The sequence below is a fragment of the Papio anubis genome, chromosome 4 (genome assembly GCF_008728515.1).
Source record: "Papio anubis isolate 15944 chromosome 4, Panubis1.0, whole genome shotgun sequence".
In the NCBI taxonomy this organism is placed as follows: Eukaryota; Metazoa; Chordata; class Mammalia; order Primates; family Cercopithecidae; genus Papio; species Papio anubis.
In genome coordinates, this window is record NC_044979.1 from 106,256,828 (window position 1) to 106,274,989 (window position 18,162).

General features: G+C 37.1%; 1 protein-coding gene across 5 annotated transcripts in view; it reads left to right on the top strand.

Annotated features, from left to right (window-relative positions):
* ANLN (anillin actin binding protein) overlaps window positions 1-18,162 on the top strand; it is a 64,558-nt gene that overhangs the window by 23,478 nt on the left and 22,918 nt on the right. For 2 of the 5 annotated variants that reach the window (XM_009203101.2, XM_009203102.2), the window contains exons 8-21: window positions 2,877-3,003; window positions 4,482-4,592; window positions 6,602-6,840; window positions 7,550-7,695; window positions 7,979-8,126; window positions 9,248-9,383; window positions 10,021-10,203; window positions 11,151-11,277; window positions 11,883-11,931; window positions 12,024-12,080; window positions 13,042-13,080; window positions 13,351-13,372; window positions 14,268-14,380; window positions 15,651-15,704. In XM_009203101.2, coding sequence (XP_009201365.1) covers window positions 2,877-3,003; window positions 4,482-4,592; window positions 6,602-6,840; window positions 7,550-7,695; window positions 7,979-8,126; window positions 9,248-9,383; window positions 10,021-10,203; window positions 11,151-11,277; window positions 11,883-11,931; window positions 12,024-12,080; window positions 13,042-13,080; window positions 13,351-13,372; window positions 14,268-14,380; window positions 15,651-15,704 — 1,551 coding nt within the window. The remainder of the gene's footprint in view (window positions 1-2,876; window positions 3,004-4,481; window positions 4,593-6,601; window positions 6,841-7,549; window positions 7,696-7,978; window positions 8,127-9,247; window positions 9,384-10,020; window positions 10,204-11,150; window positions 11,278-11,882; window positions 11,932-12,023; window positions 12,081-13,041; window positions 13,081-13,350; window positions 13,373-14,267; window positions 14,381-15,650; window positions 15,705-18,162) is intronic. The other 3 variants (XM_009203103.2, XM_003896101.4, XM_003896102.4) reach the window with 3 other exon arrangements.

Sequence of the window (18,162 nt, forward strand, 5' to 3'; positions counted from 1 at the left end):
GTGTGAGCCATTGCACCTGGCCAAATATGCCATGTTTTCACATCTCTCTGCCTTTGACTTCTGTTATCTGTCAGGTATATCTCCCTGGTGAGCTCACACTTCATTAAGAATAGGTCAAACATTAATCCCCTCTGGAAATTCTTCCTTGGCCCTTTTCTCAAAGGGTCCCACTTTTTTTACCCATGTCATCCTGTGTATACCTCAACTAGAATATTTATCTTCCCATGAATGTTGTAAGTTTGCATTCCACCACTGCCTATGGGAGTCTTCTCTACCTGTGTTCTTAGTGCTTGACTCGGAGTTAGGAGCTCAACAAACTTGTATTTGAAGGAAGGAAGAAATATACTTGCTGATCTTTCCCATCAGCACATAACAAGCTATTATCTGCCATCTGAAAACAAAAACAACTCTCGGGATCCCGTTCCCCTCCTTTTCTTTGCCTCCTTTTCATGCAGACTCTTCTACAAGTTATTCCTACTTGTTGCTTTCAGGTTTCCTCCTTCTCTCTAGAACTCTCTGCTTAAGCTTTGCCATCACTCCTTCCACAGAGTCAGTATCCTTATCACATTTGTCAGTGATCTTCACCTACTAATCAATTTTCAGTTGATTAGTAGCATTTGACATTGTCGGTCACTCTTCTCTTGGGACTGCCTTCTTCACCTGGTTGCCAGCATATCATATTCTCATGGCTTTCCTCCTGTGTCTCTAGAAAGTATAGAGCAGGGTTCTTAAAGTATTTTGTACTAAATAATTCCCAATAAACCTGTGAAATTCCTCCCAGAAAGTTGCACATATAAGAGCTAGGAGGAAAATGCAGTTGAAGGCAGTGTTTTTAAAGGGGCTGGGTGCGGTGGCTCATGCCTGTAATCCCAGCACTTTGGGAGGCTGAGGCAGGTAGATCACTTGAAGTCAGGAGTTTGAGACCAGCCCGGCCAACATGGTGAAAACCTATCTCTACTAAAAATACAAAAAAATTAGCCAGGCATGGTGGCGGGTGCCTGTAATCCCAGCTACTCAGGAGACTGAGATGGGAGAATCCCTTGAACACAGGAGACGGAGGTTTCAGTGAGCCGAGATTGCACCACTGCACTCCAGCCCAGGCGATAGTGTGAGACTCTGTCTCAAAAAAAAGAGAAATAAAGTCAAGGGAAGAAAGAAAACTTTTGAAAGGAAGGAGTGGTTGGTATTGTCATGTTTCAAATGTGGGATAAGCCAAATCCACTGGGTTTTGAAGTGAGAAGTTTGCTGTAACGTGGCAAAGAGCAGTGTTAGTGAAGAGGTGAAGGTGGCATGCAGGTGGTGCTGAGTGGAGGAGGGAACGGGCATGAGGAGCAGGGCCAATGAGTGCAGGCATTTCTTAGAAGAAGTTTGGTCCTAGTGGAGGGGAGAAAGGAGGTAGTGACTAGAGGAGATGAAGAAAAGTATGGTTTGTATGTGTTTTGTCCTTTCTAAGACCTAAGTCAATTTGTGTGATGGGATAAGGGGTGACAATTAATGGGATGAGGTGAGAATGGATGAACTCAGCACAGTGAAAGGAACAGAACTGATGAGGACAATCTCCTGTGATGAAAAGGAAAGAGGAAAGTAGCATGTAGGTATGCTGGTAGTTTTAGAGCTATGAGAGCAAACACTGATGGGCTTTCTGCTGAAACCTCCTGTTTCATTCATCCTTAGGAAAGGGAAGGTGACAGGGAAATACTGTGGAGGAAAGAAGAAAGAGCTGACTCAGACATAGGAAGAATAGGGGGTAGTGTTGAGACTTAGTTGAGATGAGACCATACATTTTGTAGTGGAACCATTTGATAATTTACTATGCTTTTAGTGTTTTTTAAACATTTTTGCGTATTTTTTTAATCCACTCATCTTCACACTAATTACATTGCTTTTACACATCCAAAGCTGCTTCTAACTTGAGAGACTATTAATAAGTCTGGAACTAGACCTGGAACAAGAGTACCTGGGTTTGTATACTGGCTCTGCCAGTCACTAACTGTGTGCAAGATACTTAACTTTTTTGTGTCTTAGCTCTCTCATCTGTAAAATGGAGATACTAGTACCTAACATAGAGGGTTATTGGGAAGATTAAGTGAGGCAATAGATACAAGGTGCTTAGAAAGGTGGCTGGCACATATTGAGCTCTGTGTAAGTATTAGCTGCCTTTATCTTTACTCTTATTTGATGATTTCTACTATGACTTTATTCATAAAGTCTTCTTTTATTTCTTTGATGAAATAATCTGTACAACAATATAAAGTCTTTAAACACGCAAAAAAAAAATAGTGAATGTTCCTCTTAAATAACCTTGCTAATGAATAAAAAGACTCAGATGAGGGAAAGATTTCTTCTCTTCTTTCGTTACCTTCTGATCTGTTTTTGTCCTTGTTTTCTCTTGCTCTTGCCCTCTGGGTAACTGATAGTTAAATGGAATCCTGATGTGTAGGAGCTGTCGCCAGATGTTATAGGTGTGGGTTTAGATAAGGGGTGATATAGGGGTGGGTATTTTTCCCTTGTATGGCTTTCACTTTGTTTTTTTGTTGTTATTTTGTTTTATTTTACCAAATACCCAGACTTCATGGAGAGGCTTTCACTTTTATTGGCTTATCTAAAACTGCGCCCTGATGTGAATTTTTGTTCTTTCTTGCCACCTCCTCTCCAAAAGAGATTTTACATACTGAGAACTACCAAGAATGTGAACTAGCACTGAGGACTTGTTGTGTTCTAAACAAGACTGGGCCTATTCACACACACTGTTTCTTTTGTTCTAAGGAAACTTATACAGAGTAATATTTAATAATAATCTTGTTTCATTTAATAACATAGAAATAAAATCTATAGTTTTGAGAAATGAAATTTACTTTTTCATTTGCTTTTTGCAGGAAACTCACTGTCAGAGCACTCCCCTCAAAAAACACCAAGGTGTTTCAAAAACTCAGTCACTTCCAATAACAGAAAAGGTGACAGAAAACCAGACACCAGCCAAAATTTCCAGTACAGAACCTACAGGTCAGTGTTTCTAGATTGTTCATGGTTAGTATGTAGAAACTCAAATGATTTTTGTGTGTTGATTTTGTATTCTGTAACTTTGCTGGATTTGTTCAATGGTTTTTTGGGGAATCTTTAGGATTTTCTTTCTTTTTTTGTTTTTCTTTGAGATGGAGTCTCGCCCTGTCACCCACGCTGGAGTGCGATGGTGCAATCTCAGCTCACTGCAACCCCCGCCTCCTGGGTTCAAACGATTCTCCTGCCTCAGCCTCCCGAGTAGCTGGGATTACAGGTGCCTGCCACCACGCCAAGCTAATTTTTGTATTTTTAGTACAGACGGGGTTTCACCATGTTGGCCAGGCTGGTCTGAAACTCCTGACCTCATGATCCGCTTGCCTCGGCCTCCCAAAGTACTGGGATTATGGGGGTGAGCCACTGCGCTCAGACCAGGGTTTTCTACATATATGCTCATGTGATCTGTGAATAGAGATAATTTTACTTCTTCCTTTCTAATTCAGGTGCCTTTTATTTTCTTGCATAATTGCTCTGGCTGGGACTTTCAATGCTGTGTTGAATAGAAGTCATTAAAACAGGCATCTTTGTCTTGTTCCTCATCTTAGAGGAAAAGCTTTTAATCCTTCACTGTTGAGTATAATGTTAGCTGAGGGCTTTTCATATATGGCCTTTGTTATGTTGTGTACGTTCCTTCTATTCCTAGTTTGTTTTGTTTTGTTTTGTTTTGTTTTTTGAGATGGAGTCTTGCTCTGTTGCCCAGGCTTGAGTGCAGTGGTGCGATCTTGGCTCACTGCAAGCTCCGCCTCCCGAGTTCACTCCATTCTCCTGCCTCAGCCTCCTGAGTAGCTGGGACTACAGGTACCCACCCCACGCCTGGCTAATTTCTTTTTGTATTTTTAGTAGAGACGGGGTTTCACCGTTAGCCAGGATGGTCTCAGTCTGCTGACCTCGTGATCTGCCCGCCTCGGCCTCCCAAAGTGCTGGGATTACAGGCTTGAGCCACCGTGCCTGGCCTGACACTTTGTTTTTAAAGTAAAAAACAAATTGCAGAGTAGTATATATGGTATGATCACAGAACGAAACAAAATGGTATGTAAATATGCATACCTAGGGGGAAACTGGAAAAACAAACAATAACCTGGTAATATTGCTGTCCCATTTCTCTCTCGATGGGGGAAAAGTTAACGCATTTATGCCTAGTGTTCTGTTATTGGAATGTTAAGCTTGTGGGAGTTACTTATATCCTACTGCTCATGGTTGTCACCGAGGTCTGATTTTTCCCAAAAAAAATTTGCAACCTCTGGCATAAATGGGTTAAGAGAGGACAGGTATTCAGGGAGGGGTGTTTCTATACATTTCTGGATTTGAATATTTTAAAACAAATACATAGTTTTATAATCAGAAAAAAAGACACAAGATTCCTTAACTAGAAAATTATAGGTTCTTATATATATATTAATATGATCTTTCTTAAACATTTTTAGGTTTCACTGAATGCAAAATGACGAAATCTAGCCCTTTGAAAATAACATTGTTTTTAGAAGAGGACAAATCCTTAAAAGTAACATCAGACCCAAAGGTTGAGCAGAAAATTGGTTGGTTTTTATTTTTTATTTATTATTAACTTTGCACATACTATAGGAAATGATATATTGATAGAAGCACATATTCAAATTGAGAGTGTCTCTGTTTTTTTAATTAAATCAGAATATACTGTAGCTTCTACCAAGATGTGGTACTGTTAACAGTTACTGCTAGCTCACAGGCATCTGTGAAAGTGTGGTTAAGACCCTCACTGACTTTCACAGGGATAGGAAAGGTGTTGCCCTCCCACACTGTGTACTGGTAGAGGGGTGTTTCAGGGAAAACCTCTCTGGGACCGTGTTTTCCTCTGTTTTCATAGCACCACATCAATCATCAACACAGAAGACTTTTGTGACCAGTTCAGTTCAACTCAATTCTGACACTAGCTACATGGAGGTAGTGTCAGATCCCACAGGTTGGGGACTCAGTCGCCAAGACTGCCTCCTCTCCTTCAGATACTAGTTGCAAGTCCAGGCCTCTCAAACTTCTTTTTTTTTTTTTTTTTTTTTTTTTTAAGACAGTCTCACTCCGTTACCCAGGCTAGAGTACAGTGGCATGATCTCGGCTCACTGCAACCTCCGCCTCTCAGGTTCAAGCGATTCTCCTGCCTCAGCCTCCTGGGACCACAGGCGCGCACCCCCAAACCCGGCTAATTTTTGTATTTTTAGTAGAGACGGGGTTTCACCATATTGGCCAGGCTGGTCTCGAACTCCTGACCTCGTGATCCACCCGCCTTGTCCTCCCAAAGTGCTGGGATTACAGGCATGAACCACCACACCTGGCCCAGGCCTCTTAAACTTCTAACCGACCAGCTTCAAGCTGAGGTTTCTGTGACCCCCTCTTTAGCTTTGATTAATTGGCTCACAGAACTCTGGGAAATACTTATGTTTACTGCTTTATTATAAAGGATATGGGTGAGGTATAGGGAAGGGGGCATGGAGCTTCCATTGCCTTCCCTGGGTACCACCCTCCAGGAACCTCTACTTGTTCAGTTATCCAGAAGCTCCCTGAACCCAGTTCTCTTTGGTTTCACTGGAAGCTTCATAAAGTCAGCATTCCCTCCCCCAGCGTATGAGGCTGGATCCTCTCTGGTGGGGAGTGCGGGGGCTGAGGGGTCTTCTTAAGAACCACAGTGAGAAAGATGGGAGAAGATTAGAGACCTGCCTTGGGGCAGGTGAAAGGAGGGCAAGAGAGTTCTGTTTCCTGTGAGGCCTAATACACCCAGCATTATAATGAAAGACAGTAACTAGGGATACGGCCGTTATGAACGAGGAATCATGGATGAAAACCAGTATATATCATAATAGGGTGTTAGCAGCCCTGAAGATTATTATCGAACCCTGCTCTAAGTGACGTTAATAGTTTCCTATTATTGACTGCTGTGTGAAAGGGTAGCTCTCAACAATAGAAAAGGTCATTTGAGAGAATATTTTTTGAAAGTCTGAAGTCTTTGGCTATTATTCTACATTTGAGTTCTTAATGCTCTTACTTAAACACTAAGTATTAAGTCAGTTTTGATAGACCCAATATTCATTTCTTTTTTTTCCTGAGACAGAGTTTCACTCTTGTCACTCAGGTTAGAGTGCAATGGCACCATCTGCGCTCACTGCAACCTCTGCCTCCTGGGTTCAGATGATTCTCCTGTCTCAGCCTCCTGAGTAGCTGGGATTACAGACACCTATCACCAAGCCTGGCTAATTTTTTTTTTGTATTTTTAGTGGAGATGGGGTTTCGCCATGTTGGCCAGACTTGTCTCGAACTCCTGACTTCAGTTGATCTGCCTGCCTTGGCCTCCCAAAGTGCTGGGATTACCAATATTCATTTCTTAGAAAGTGTTATTGAAACTGAAGATTATCTTGATTTCATTTATTAGTAGTATTTGCTTATTTTTCTTTTTAGGAGGTGCTTTTTTAAGGCATTTTTCCTATTTAGTAAGAATACGAATATTAAATTTTCTTTGTTATGCCTTTAATTCTTAAATGTCTGAGTCACAGTATCCACCTATTGAAATATTTTTCAGACGTGATACGTGAAATTGAGATGAGTGCGGATAATGATGATGATATCAATAGTTCAAAAGTAATTAATGACATCTTCAGTGATGTCCTAGAGGAAGGTGAACTAGATGTGGAGAAGAGCCAGGAGGAGATGGATCAAGCATTAGCAGAAAGCAGCGAAGAGCAGGAAGATGCACTGAATATCTCTTCAATGTCTTTACTTGCACCGTTGGCACAAACAGTTGGTGTGATAAGTCCAGAGGTAAGAGAAGGCTAACTAAACAGGCCCAGGATATAAGTAAACTAAGTAGTTTCATATCTCCCCTTTCTCTTGTTGACAGATGGGCATTTGGCTCTGTAGCCAAGGGGGTTTTGCAAACCTCTAGTCAGTTCTCTTAAAAGAAACCTTAAAACTCTTGAGTGGTTTCCTTTTGACCTTAGATGAAATCCAAACAGTAACATGGCTTAAAAGGCCAGACATTTGGGCTCAGCTTTTGGCTCTGCCATTTACTGACTGTTTATTGGTCAGGTTATTTAACCTCTCTATGCCACCGTTTCCTCTTCTGTTAAATGAGGTTATTCATAATACCTATATCGTGGAGTTGGTGTGAACATTGTTGTGTTAGTATATCGGCATTTAGCTCCAAACACATATAACTAACATTTATTTACAGCTAACTACTGTTATTAGCTTTCACTCTCAATTGAATAACTGCAACTCTGGGGATTGATTCAACTAGAATTTTTTTTTTTTTTAAGTATGAGTTTCAGCTGTCTTTGTAGTTTTATTTATTCTTTTATGTGTTAGGAACTTAGTTTGCTTTGTTTTTATCATTAATCAATCAACTTACTGGATTTTTTTCTTAATGGAGAATTCATTGATTTTTTTTCACACAACAAAATGAATTATCATTTAGGATCAATGTTATTTATCCATAAAATCCACTAATATCTGATGTGTTTTCCCACAGAGTTTAGTGTCCACACCTAGACTGGAATTCAAAGACACCAGCAGAAGTGATGAAAGTCCAAAACCAGGAAAATTCCAAAGAACTCGTGTCCCTCGGGCTGAATCTGGTGATAGCCTTGGTTCTGAAGATCGTGATCTTCTTTACAGGTAAGAACATTTCTGGAAGGCATTCACTCACTAAGGGTCATGGTTTAGATTGACATTAAGTCGTGTTATAATTTGTAATTATAATGTTATTAATAACTCATCTGTATAAAAGTTTGAAATAACTTTTGTTAGCCTCTCTTTCACCAAATGAGAGTTCCATTCTGTTGTGAAATGTTCTGCTGACATGTTCAATATCAGTGTCAAATTCTGCTGATATATTCAATAAAGGATAGTGCTCAGTGTGTTGCTAGATTTCTAATAGAATGTAACTTACCTCCTGAAGCATTGATGCATATAGATCTCAAAGATTCAAAGAAACAGAACGTCCATCAATAAAGCAGGTGATTGTTCGGAAGGAAGATGTTACTTCAAAACTGGATGAAAAAAATAATGCCTTTCCTTGTGAAGTTAACATCAAACAGAAAATGCAGGTATGTACTTCTGTGGAAAGAGGATTTGGAATGTTTCTTACACTAGGCTGTGAGCTTTGTGAGGACAAGGGCCCAGCCTTACTCATCTCTGAACCCTGAGTGGCCAGAATAGTGTCTGATGCATAGAAGCTCAGTAAATCACATTTGAATTCAGTTTATTTTTGGAAAGGTACTCATTTTGAAAAGTTGGAAACTTCTTTGATATTGCTGAAATATTTATTTTTAAACAGGTTTTTCATAAATATCCTTAAAGTATAACTATTAATTGGGTAATGATGTAGTGGGAAATTTGTTATGCACTTCAAGGTTTTTTCATGCTAAGAAGCTTTTCTTTCTTTCTTTTTTTTTTTTGACACACCGCTTTGCTCTTTGTTGCCCATGTTGGATTGTAATGGCGCAGTCTTGGCTGACTGCAACCTCTGCCTCCTGGGTTCAAGCAATTCTCCTGCCTCAGCCTCCCAAGTAGCTGGGATTACAGCCATGCACCCCCACACCCGGCTAATTTTTGTATTTTTAGTAGAGATGGGGTTTCACTATGTTGGTCAGGTCAGACTCGAACTCTTGACCTTAAGTGATCCACCCACCTCAGCCTCCCAAAGTGCTAGGATTACAGGCATAAGCTACCATGCCTGGCTTTTTAAAAAATTTTAATTATGAAAGAAAATAGAGATGGAGTGTCACCGTGTTGTCCAGACTGATCTCACACTCCTGGGCTCAAGTGATTCTTGTGCTTTGGACTCCCAAAGTGCTGGGATTACAGGTGTGAGCTACCATGCCTGGCCCTAAGGAAGCATATTTAAAAAGCAGCGTAATTGTGATGTAAATAAAATGAATCAAATACTTTATAAATTTCTATTTTGTTGGACATAACCCCAATTTTAACTTTAATAAATATGAATTGGAAGTTTTTTCATAAGAAATAATATTTATAGCTTAATTATTATAACATGCTAAATGTTTTTGGTGCATAGTCTAGAAACTTGAGCAGTGAAACTAACATTTTGACTTTACCGTCTGGAAATTCTAGAAACTATCCAATCAAGTTAGTTAGAATTAAAGTTTAAAGTGAAAATGATGATTTAAAATATGTGTATTTTTTCTCCTCTCATTGGTTTTCCTAGGAACTCAATAACGAAATAAATATGCAACAGACAGTGATCTATCAAGCTAGCCAGGCTCTTAACTGCTGTGTTGATGAAGAGCATGGAAAAGGATCCCTAGAAGAAGCTGAAGCAGAAAGACTTCTTCTAATTGCAAGTACGTGTGATGTACCTGAAAGAATTCCAACAAATTTCTAATCAGGGAAAACTCATTTTGATATTTAGAAATCTTTAAGTTTAGAGAAAGGGCTTTTCCTAGTCATCTGTTCCAGTGGATCTATTTTTTGTTCTTGTTTTTATAAGGTTTAAGAACTCTATGTAAAACAAATTGTAGTTTGCATGAAAGGTAAAAGCAACTGAATGCATTCGAAGAAATGCAGTTGTGCAGATTGAATGAATGAATGGATGAATGAATGAATCTCTATATATACACATGTACCCATACATTGTCTCTCTCTCTGTCTCTCCCTCCCTTCCGTTATCAATAAATAGCTAAAACAACTGAATTTTGCTGTGTGCATATATGGTGGTGATGATGGGGCATGTTGGGGTGGACAGATGATACCACACATGAAAACTAGCTGAAAGTTGATTTATTAAATCATAAGGACTTGGTAAATAGATGAGCAATCAAGGTTTTCCCCATCCACCTATCGTCTGTTTTATAAAGATAGTGTTACTAATTTCGTCTTTATGTGTTATGTACAGTTTCCACATCAGTACACTTTTTTGAATTTGCTCTCATTAGAAACAGTTACAATTTTAATATTTGGAATATTGCGTGTTTCACATAGCTGAGAAGAGAACACTTTTGATTGACGAATTGAATAAATTGAAGAACGAAGGACCTCAGAGGAAGAATAAGGCTAGTCCTGTATCCCAAAGTGAATTTATGCCATCCAAAGGATCAGTTACTTTGTCAGAAATCCGCTTGCCTCTAAAAGCAGATTTTGTCTGCAGTACGATTCAGAAACCAGGTATGGTGGTGATTTTTCTAGATTGTGTGTTAAATTATGAACCTCACCTAGATTGAATTGTACAGGATAGAAACAAGTAAATCATGCATAACAATGCAAAGTTTGTATCTTTGGCCTTTAGGTCCTTTTGTCAAGATTTAATAAAAATAACTAAGGGAAAACTTCAGATATATATGGGGATACCAATCTATACAATAATGGGCATTGCTCTTACTGAAAGTTTGAATATAAAGTTTTATTAAATGTTGGATATGGTTTTTATTTATAGGATATGGTTTTTATAGTTCTTTTTAAAATTTTATTTGTGTGGAACATACTTTTTGAGGGGAAGGAGGGCTGGACACAGGTGAGAAGTAAATTTCAGGCATAGAGAAAGTAAATAGAGAGAAAGGTTTGAGCATTTTTGTAGGAATAAGGTAACTTAGGTTCTAATTCTTGCTGTTACCTGATTTTGATGGGGTGTGGCCAGAAATTTATTGGTAATTTAGTATGTGTCTTGAGGTACGTGGTTATTAATGACAAATAGTGAAGAAATAGTTTATGTTTTTATTATAATTTATCTCTGAGTAACTTTTATAGATATATAGTATTTTAATCTCAGTTTTGAAATAACAAACCATAATTTGCCCTTTTGAGATATATACTATTAGTTGAGAATTAAGGGTCATTAGGTAAAATTCAAAATCAGCAGAAATTGAGGAATGTGGAGTGAAATTATTTCCATTTACGTAGTAGGGAGAGACCTTGATGATGCTTATTTCAGGATTATACTGCCTACTTAAGTCTTATTTAGCTTTCTGTGTCTGGAAAGTTGATTTTAGTAATTTTAAAAATAAATTGTATATAAATCAGTTCAGTATTCCTTTATTTCTTTAGTATTCCAGAATGCCGATTAGCTAAATCTGATTTTGCTTGTGCTTATTATGTAATGTGATTACTTCTTGCAGATGCAGCAAATTACTATTACTTAATTATACTAAAAGCAGGAGCTGAAAATATGGTAGCCACACCATTAGCAAGTACTTCAAACTCTCTTAATGGTGATGCTCTGACATTCACTACTACATTTACTCTGTAAGTAAATCAGGCTTTTGATGATTCGAACGCATTTTTCTTTTTGTAGAGTTGATATAGTCTAAAGCATTCAGGTGGCATTTATAATCTTTGAAATGCATTATGCACATTCTTTTTATATTGACAGATAACCCATCTTTAAATTTGTTGCTTTAACTCATATGTGTCTATCTTTCCTTTTGTTGAGAAGCATCTTTTTTCCATGTGACTGTAGGTATTGCGTATTTTGAAATGATACATATATTAAACCTGGACCATAGATTTTTAACATATGCCTTAAATCTCATAATGTACTTAACATTCAGTCTTAATGAAAATACATTTATATTTAGTGAAACATTTATTTTTAAGTAAGAGTCAAAGTGCAGTTTGAAAAATAATTACTATTATTATTGAAGATTGTGAGTTGTAAAATACTGAGGAAAAAATTTTAGACTTGCATTATAGGAAAAAATAGACTTCTTAACAATTTTTACTGTCTTTAAAGACATAGACATAGTAGATTCCTTTACTCTCAGAGTCTTGTAAGAGTATTTGCAGCATCATTTTTAATGGTGTGATTGAGGTTTTCTCTCAAGGTTTTATTTAATGCTTTATTTTTCCAGGCAAGATGTATCCAATGACTTTGAAATAAATATTGAAGTTTACAGCTTGGTAAGCTGATAAAGCCTTCTAAAATAATGAAGAGTATAGTTTTCTTAACAGTATCAGATTATAAATTAATTATGTTTTGGGTTTGTGTGTAGGTGCAAAAGAAAGATCCCTCAGGCCTTGATAAGAAGAAAAAAACATCCAAGTCCAAGGTGAGAATTAAAGAAACCCAGTAAAAATATTTTCATCAGAAGTAATAGATGTCATCATACCAGTTTTAATTTATGTACAACTTTTAATGATTATGAAGTTTTTGGATAAGTTTCACATTCCAATTTGTAGTTACTATGTTAAATAGGTATGAATACTGAAAATAAACTGTGAGTGATCATGATTCTCAGTATGAGTTGCTGATACGCTTGGGCTAGATAATTCTATTTTCTCTACATTTACTTGACAACTTTTATAACTGCTTAAAACTTTTCTCAAGACTTTGCCCTGAACTCTCTTCTCTCTGTGTTCTCTAAACTAGTACTTAGGAATTATACTGTCACTTTGCAGGCATAAGGTTGCTTTCCAGCCTTCCCAGGCTGTGTTCTTTTCTTCTTTTCTTAAGTCATCATTTTAGAACTTTTTTCTTTAGCTCTAACAAAAAAGGACTAACAGTATAAGAAAGTCTTAATCAGGGACTCAAGTGTAATGTATTCATATTTAAGAATTAATTACTCAAGGACTCAAGTTTAATATATTCATATTTAAGAATTCTTTTTTTTTTTTTTTTTTTGACATGGAGTCTCGCTTTGTTGCCCAGGCTGGAGTGCAGTGACACGATCTCGGCTCACTGCAACCTCTGCCTCCTGGGTTCAAGCGATTCTCCTGCCTCAGCCTCCCGCGTAGCTGGGACTACAGGTGCGTGCCACCACACCCAGCTAATTTGTCACATTTTTAGCAGAGAAGGGGTTTCACCATGTTAGCCAGGGTGGTCTCAATCTCTTGACCTCATGATCCGCCCGCCTCAGCCTCCCAAAATGTTGGGATTACAGGCGTGAGCCACTGCACCCGGCCAAGAATTAGTTATTTTCTATGTAGGAATTTCTCAAGGTTGGATAGTTTTACATTCTGAGACATGATGTTTGATAAGAAATATATATAGTAAGCTATCTTTTCTTTTAGGCTATTACTCCAAAGCGACTCCTCACATCTATAACCACAGTAAGTAGAATTTTTGAGAAATTGAGCTTCCTTGAGAAATCTTCATCTTACACATAACAATTTTAAATTGGTTAATCATTTCTGAACCTTGAGCACTGTGGAAAATTTTAACATGTACTAATGGGGGAAATCCCTGTAATTTATGTAGGAAAAGTGTTTTCTGAAATGTAGTTCTTATTGTGTTAAAAGAGATGAGTGATTCGTATTTAAATCTTGGTATCAAATAAGGGAAATAACTTATGTTTCTTCTTCACACCTGTTTTTTTTTAGAAAAGCAACATTGCTTCTTCAGGTGAGTGTATCTTGAACTATTTGAAACTTTAGAATAAGGTAAGGAATTAAGCACTTGCATATTTACATATGTATAGGCCATCTTGATTTATGAATGTTTACCTTGATCTCCTTTGGAATAATATTTTCTATGTGGGTTTCTTAGTTACAAGATTACTGGCCAGAGTAGCATGCAGTTTGGTTGTACCTTTGTTAGGTACCATCATAGAGGCACCAGTCGTCATGTTATTCAGCTCTAGCAGCAGGTAGCATTACTCTTTACCTCAACTCCTGTTGTATAGATTTGTTTTGTGCTATCCATACTGCAGATTTTACTTCTTTTGGCTTTACTGATCATAACTGGCATTGTATCATGTCAGAAATGCATCTTTCTAGTTCACTGGGAGCTAGAATGCCGCCAAGCCAGGAAAAGCCTTCTTTAGAATGACTTTAGGCCTACCTTTTTCCAAAAGGAATTAGGATGAAGCTGGTTTCACTCGCTTCCTTTAGGCTATTGGTCTTTCTTCTCTGTGGCACAAGAGATTTACTAAGAGACCTGTGCAGAGATAGTTTCTGCTGCTGATTTTGTCACCCTGCATTGTAACTAGCACTGAAGTCTTTTCCATGTTTTTTATTGGGAAGTTGCTTTTTATGCATACAGTTTTAGGTCTATATCTTTAAAAACATATCCATCCCAATTATTAAGGAGTGCTTGTACCTCTCTTAAATTAATAGTTTTCTTTCATTAGGAAATAAGTTGATTTTTTCCCCCATATTTAAAGATGAAGGAAAATGAGGCAATTTTTTTTTTTCTCTGTGGCAGCTTAATTTTCTTCTACCGGGGTGGGGTGAGGAATTGTTATTTATACTTAACAAAAGTCATTCTGAACTAAACTTAATTTCCTCGTTCTTCACAGTCATGGCCAGTCCAGGAGGTCTCAATGCTGTGCGAACCAGCAACTTCGCCCTTGTCGGATCTTACACATTATCATTGTCTTCAGTAGGAAATACTAAGTTTGTTCTGGACAAGGTAATCCAACTTTATTTGTGAGGGTGTGGTGTTTTTTTTTAATCTTAGAAAAATTAGGTCAATGGAAATGCCACAATGCTTTTAGGTATTTGAAATCTTCGACTGAAAATGTATGTTCTTAGAATTGCACATTTTTGCTAGGTATGAGTGTACCTAAATGATTTTTTTTTTGGTATTGGAAGTATGTCTCCCTTTTAATAGTTAGAACTTCAGTGAATGCTTGTTTATTCTAAGTATCACTTCTGGCTAAGAAGTATTACTTCCTGCATTTAGATGTTAAGTTTATAATTTTAAAACATAATACCTTGCCTATTTCCATTTCTGTGTTTTTTTTTTTTTTTTTTTTTTTGAGACAAAGTCTCACTCTGTCACCCAGGCTGGGGTGCAGTGGCCTGATCATTGCTCACTGCAGCCTCAACCTCGTGGGCTCCCACCTTAGCCTTCCAAGTAGCTGGGACTACAGGCGCATGATACCATGCCTGGCTAATTTTTTATATTTTTTTGTAGGGATATGGTTTCATCGTGTTGGCTAGGCTGGTCTCGAACTCCTGGGCTCTGGTCATCTGTCTGCCTTGGCCTCCCAAAGTGCTGGGATTATAGGTGTGAGCCACATTGCCCGGCCAGCCTATTTGAACTTATATTTAGAAATGAGCAATATTTTATGAATTTAGTTTTGACAAGATAGTGAAAAGTAGATTAACCTCTTAGAAAAGTACTTATGAATCTAAGAGATTTCCTTCTCATACTTCCCTTTCATATTAGAAGCTTCAAAAATCAGATCTGTGTTAACATCACTTTTGAGTCCTTTTTCATCAAGACTATTTTAAGGAGTGAGACTAACTAGAGGCAAATTTTATTTCTTAGGTTGACTTCTATATGATACAGTGATAATTTATATTATCAAATGAGATTTCTGTAGTGAGAATATAGAGTTGAAGAAGTATAAAAATTAGAAGCCCTGGTTTCTAGTATTTACCCTTAGTGATTTACTCTTTAACATTGAGCAAAGTCAACTCATTTCTCTAGGGTCTTGTTTTCCAGTACAGAATATTAAGTTAGCCTGAAACTAAAATTCTATGAAATGCTCTCTTTTAGTTGATGGACAAAAAACAGACTGTATTTGAAGTTTTTATTACTATTAATGCATAAATGTATTTTAACAAGTTAATTTTAAAATTTTTTGTAACTTTTTATTTAGTAATTCAGCTACTTTAACCAGTTGAGTGATCCTGGGTTTTTTTCTCTCTGTCTTTTATTTTGTCTGTTTTAGATAAATTATGATGTAAGAGAGCGAGAGCTACTGGGCTATTTGTTCCAGGAAAAGGTTGTCATTATTTTCTTTGCTTGAAACTAATGAGCTTAAAAATCAATCCTTAATTTTTGATCTACATATATTTGTTTTACTAACTATCTTTTTGTTTACTTTGAATAATTAAGGACATTATGTACATTATTCTATCATGAGACTCTTATAGATGGGCGTCTTGTTCTCCACTCTCATAATACTTTAAAGCCTTCTTTGAAAGTTTTCTATTTTTTCAATGCATGTTTGGTGTTTTGGTCTTTTTCCATATTCTTTCTTCTCTCTTATAGTTCATTAAAATCCTGTATTCACTTCAATATTGATTTTTCTAGGTACAATTATAATACCAAATTATTAACTATATTTAAAACTAAGAATTATTCAATATTTTTGACCTCCTGTATACTTGAAGAGCTATTGGTGATGTTTTAAATAAAAGCAGAATTTTTTTTTTTTTTGAGACAGTTGTGCTCTGTCACCCAGGCTGGAGTGCATTGGCATGATCTCGGCTCACTGCAACCTTCGCCTCCTGGGATTACAGGTGCCCGCCACCACACCTGGCTAATTTTTGTATTTTTAGTAGAGGCAGGGTTTCACCATATTGGTCAGGCTGGTATTGAACCTCCTGACCTCAAATAATCAACCCGCCTTGGCCTCCCAAAGTGCTGGGATTATGGGCGTGAACACTGTGCCTGGCCAAAAGTAGAAAATTTTTATGGTCTTAATTGGCTAATAGGTATTTTGCTATATAGATGACCCTTTGCTTGTTAATTTTGAAATTATAATACATTTAACACTAAAATTATACTGAATATAATAATATGTTTTGGAAAACTTTTTAAAGTTTTTTTTTCTTGTTTTGTGACGGAGTCTCACTCTGTCACCCAAGCTGGAGTGCAGTGGCGCGATCTCGGCTCACTACAGCCTCCGTTTCCCAGGTTCAAGCAATTCTCATGCCTCAGCCTCCTAAATAGCTGGAATTACAGGCATGCACCACCATGCCCAGATAATTTTTGTATTTTTAGTAGAGACGGGGTTTCACCATGTTGCCCAGGCTAGTCTCAAACTCCCAACCTCAGGCAATCTGCCTGCCTTGGTCTCACAAAGTACTGAGATTACAGGAGTGAGCCGTCGCACCCAGCTAAAAATTTTTAATATTCTTGTAAAGGTCAGTTACAAACATTGTCTGGGTTAAAGAGATGCTAGTTAACAAAATGCTGGATGGTATTTTTTATTTTATTTTAAATTCTTAAAATAGGATTTGCAAATTAGATAACCGTAAGAATTGAGATTTTATGAACTGTATTTTTTTACTCTGTATTGTCACATAGCCAGTTTCTACATATGTAAGAGTTTTCATTAATCTGTAAAATGAAAGAGATTTCAATGACGTATCTTAAATATAGACTGTCCTTTTAAAAACTTTTTTGGCTGCCATTTTAAATCAAAATGTCACATTTACCAATTAAAATTAAATTATATTCCCATTCACTTAACTCCTTTGAATTTATAACTTAAATAGCCAACCACATGATCGAATGCAAAATCAAACCACTCAATTTAATTTGTTGTGTCTTTTACTCTTAAGACTCCTTCTCAGTCAGATACAGTACCATTTAGAAGTAAAATCTGAAACAAATTTTGTGCTTTTCTGAGTGAGGAGGGGAAGCAAATATTTGTTCCAATTGCCTGGATTTGATGTAGGAGAATATTTAAAATAGTTAAGTTTAAATGGTCTTGAAGTTGATGGGAAAAATATAAGACCTTCTATACTCATGTAATAATCCCATTTAATTGTCACTGAAAGAGTATAAATGTCTTTCCTGTCTTATCAGATACTGTCAGTACATGGCAGTCTTGGTTTATTTTACTGGTGCCTTGACCAGTAATACAACAATCACAGGGGTTATCTGTGAGGCCCTTTCAGAATGGAATTTCTGTTGAGGTTAATCCAGTTGGTTTGCTCTACGGATTTAGGACACCACTGTCAGTGGATTTCCATCTTATTTGAGGCTATTCAGATCTGATTTAAAGCCTGGCATCCTGGAATTTAAATTACAAATCTTAGTGAGTCAGACTTTCAAAACCTTTCTTTGAATAGGGAATCCAAAACAGTCATAGTTTTATTATCCTATTATAGATAAAGGGAGAAGGATGTCCCACAGTTCCTCTTCTGACTTAAAGGAACCTCATATTTATACCTTTTAGGAAATAGAAATGTCAATTTGAATATTATTAGAGCAAACAATTTTGAAGTAAAACAACCAATTAGGATTATAGAGTTTTGGGATTGAAGAAAATGGTTAGGCATTCTGGTATGTCCTAAATTATCCAGTTTATGCCTGTTGGCCTTGTGTAATTATTAATGGTGCCCCTTTCACCCTCAAAAATATCCCAGCATATAACACATTACACAGTCTCCCTGGTTGTAGGTTATGTTTTACAGCTCTTAACATAATCTTTGAAGTGTGGATGTCTT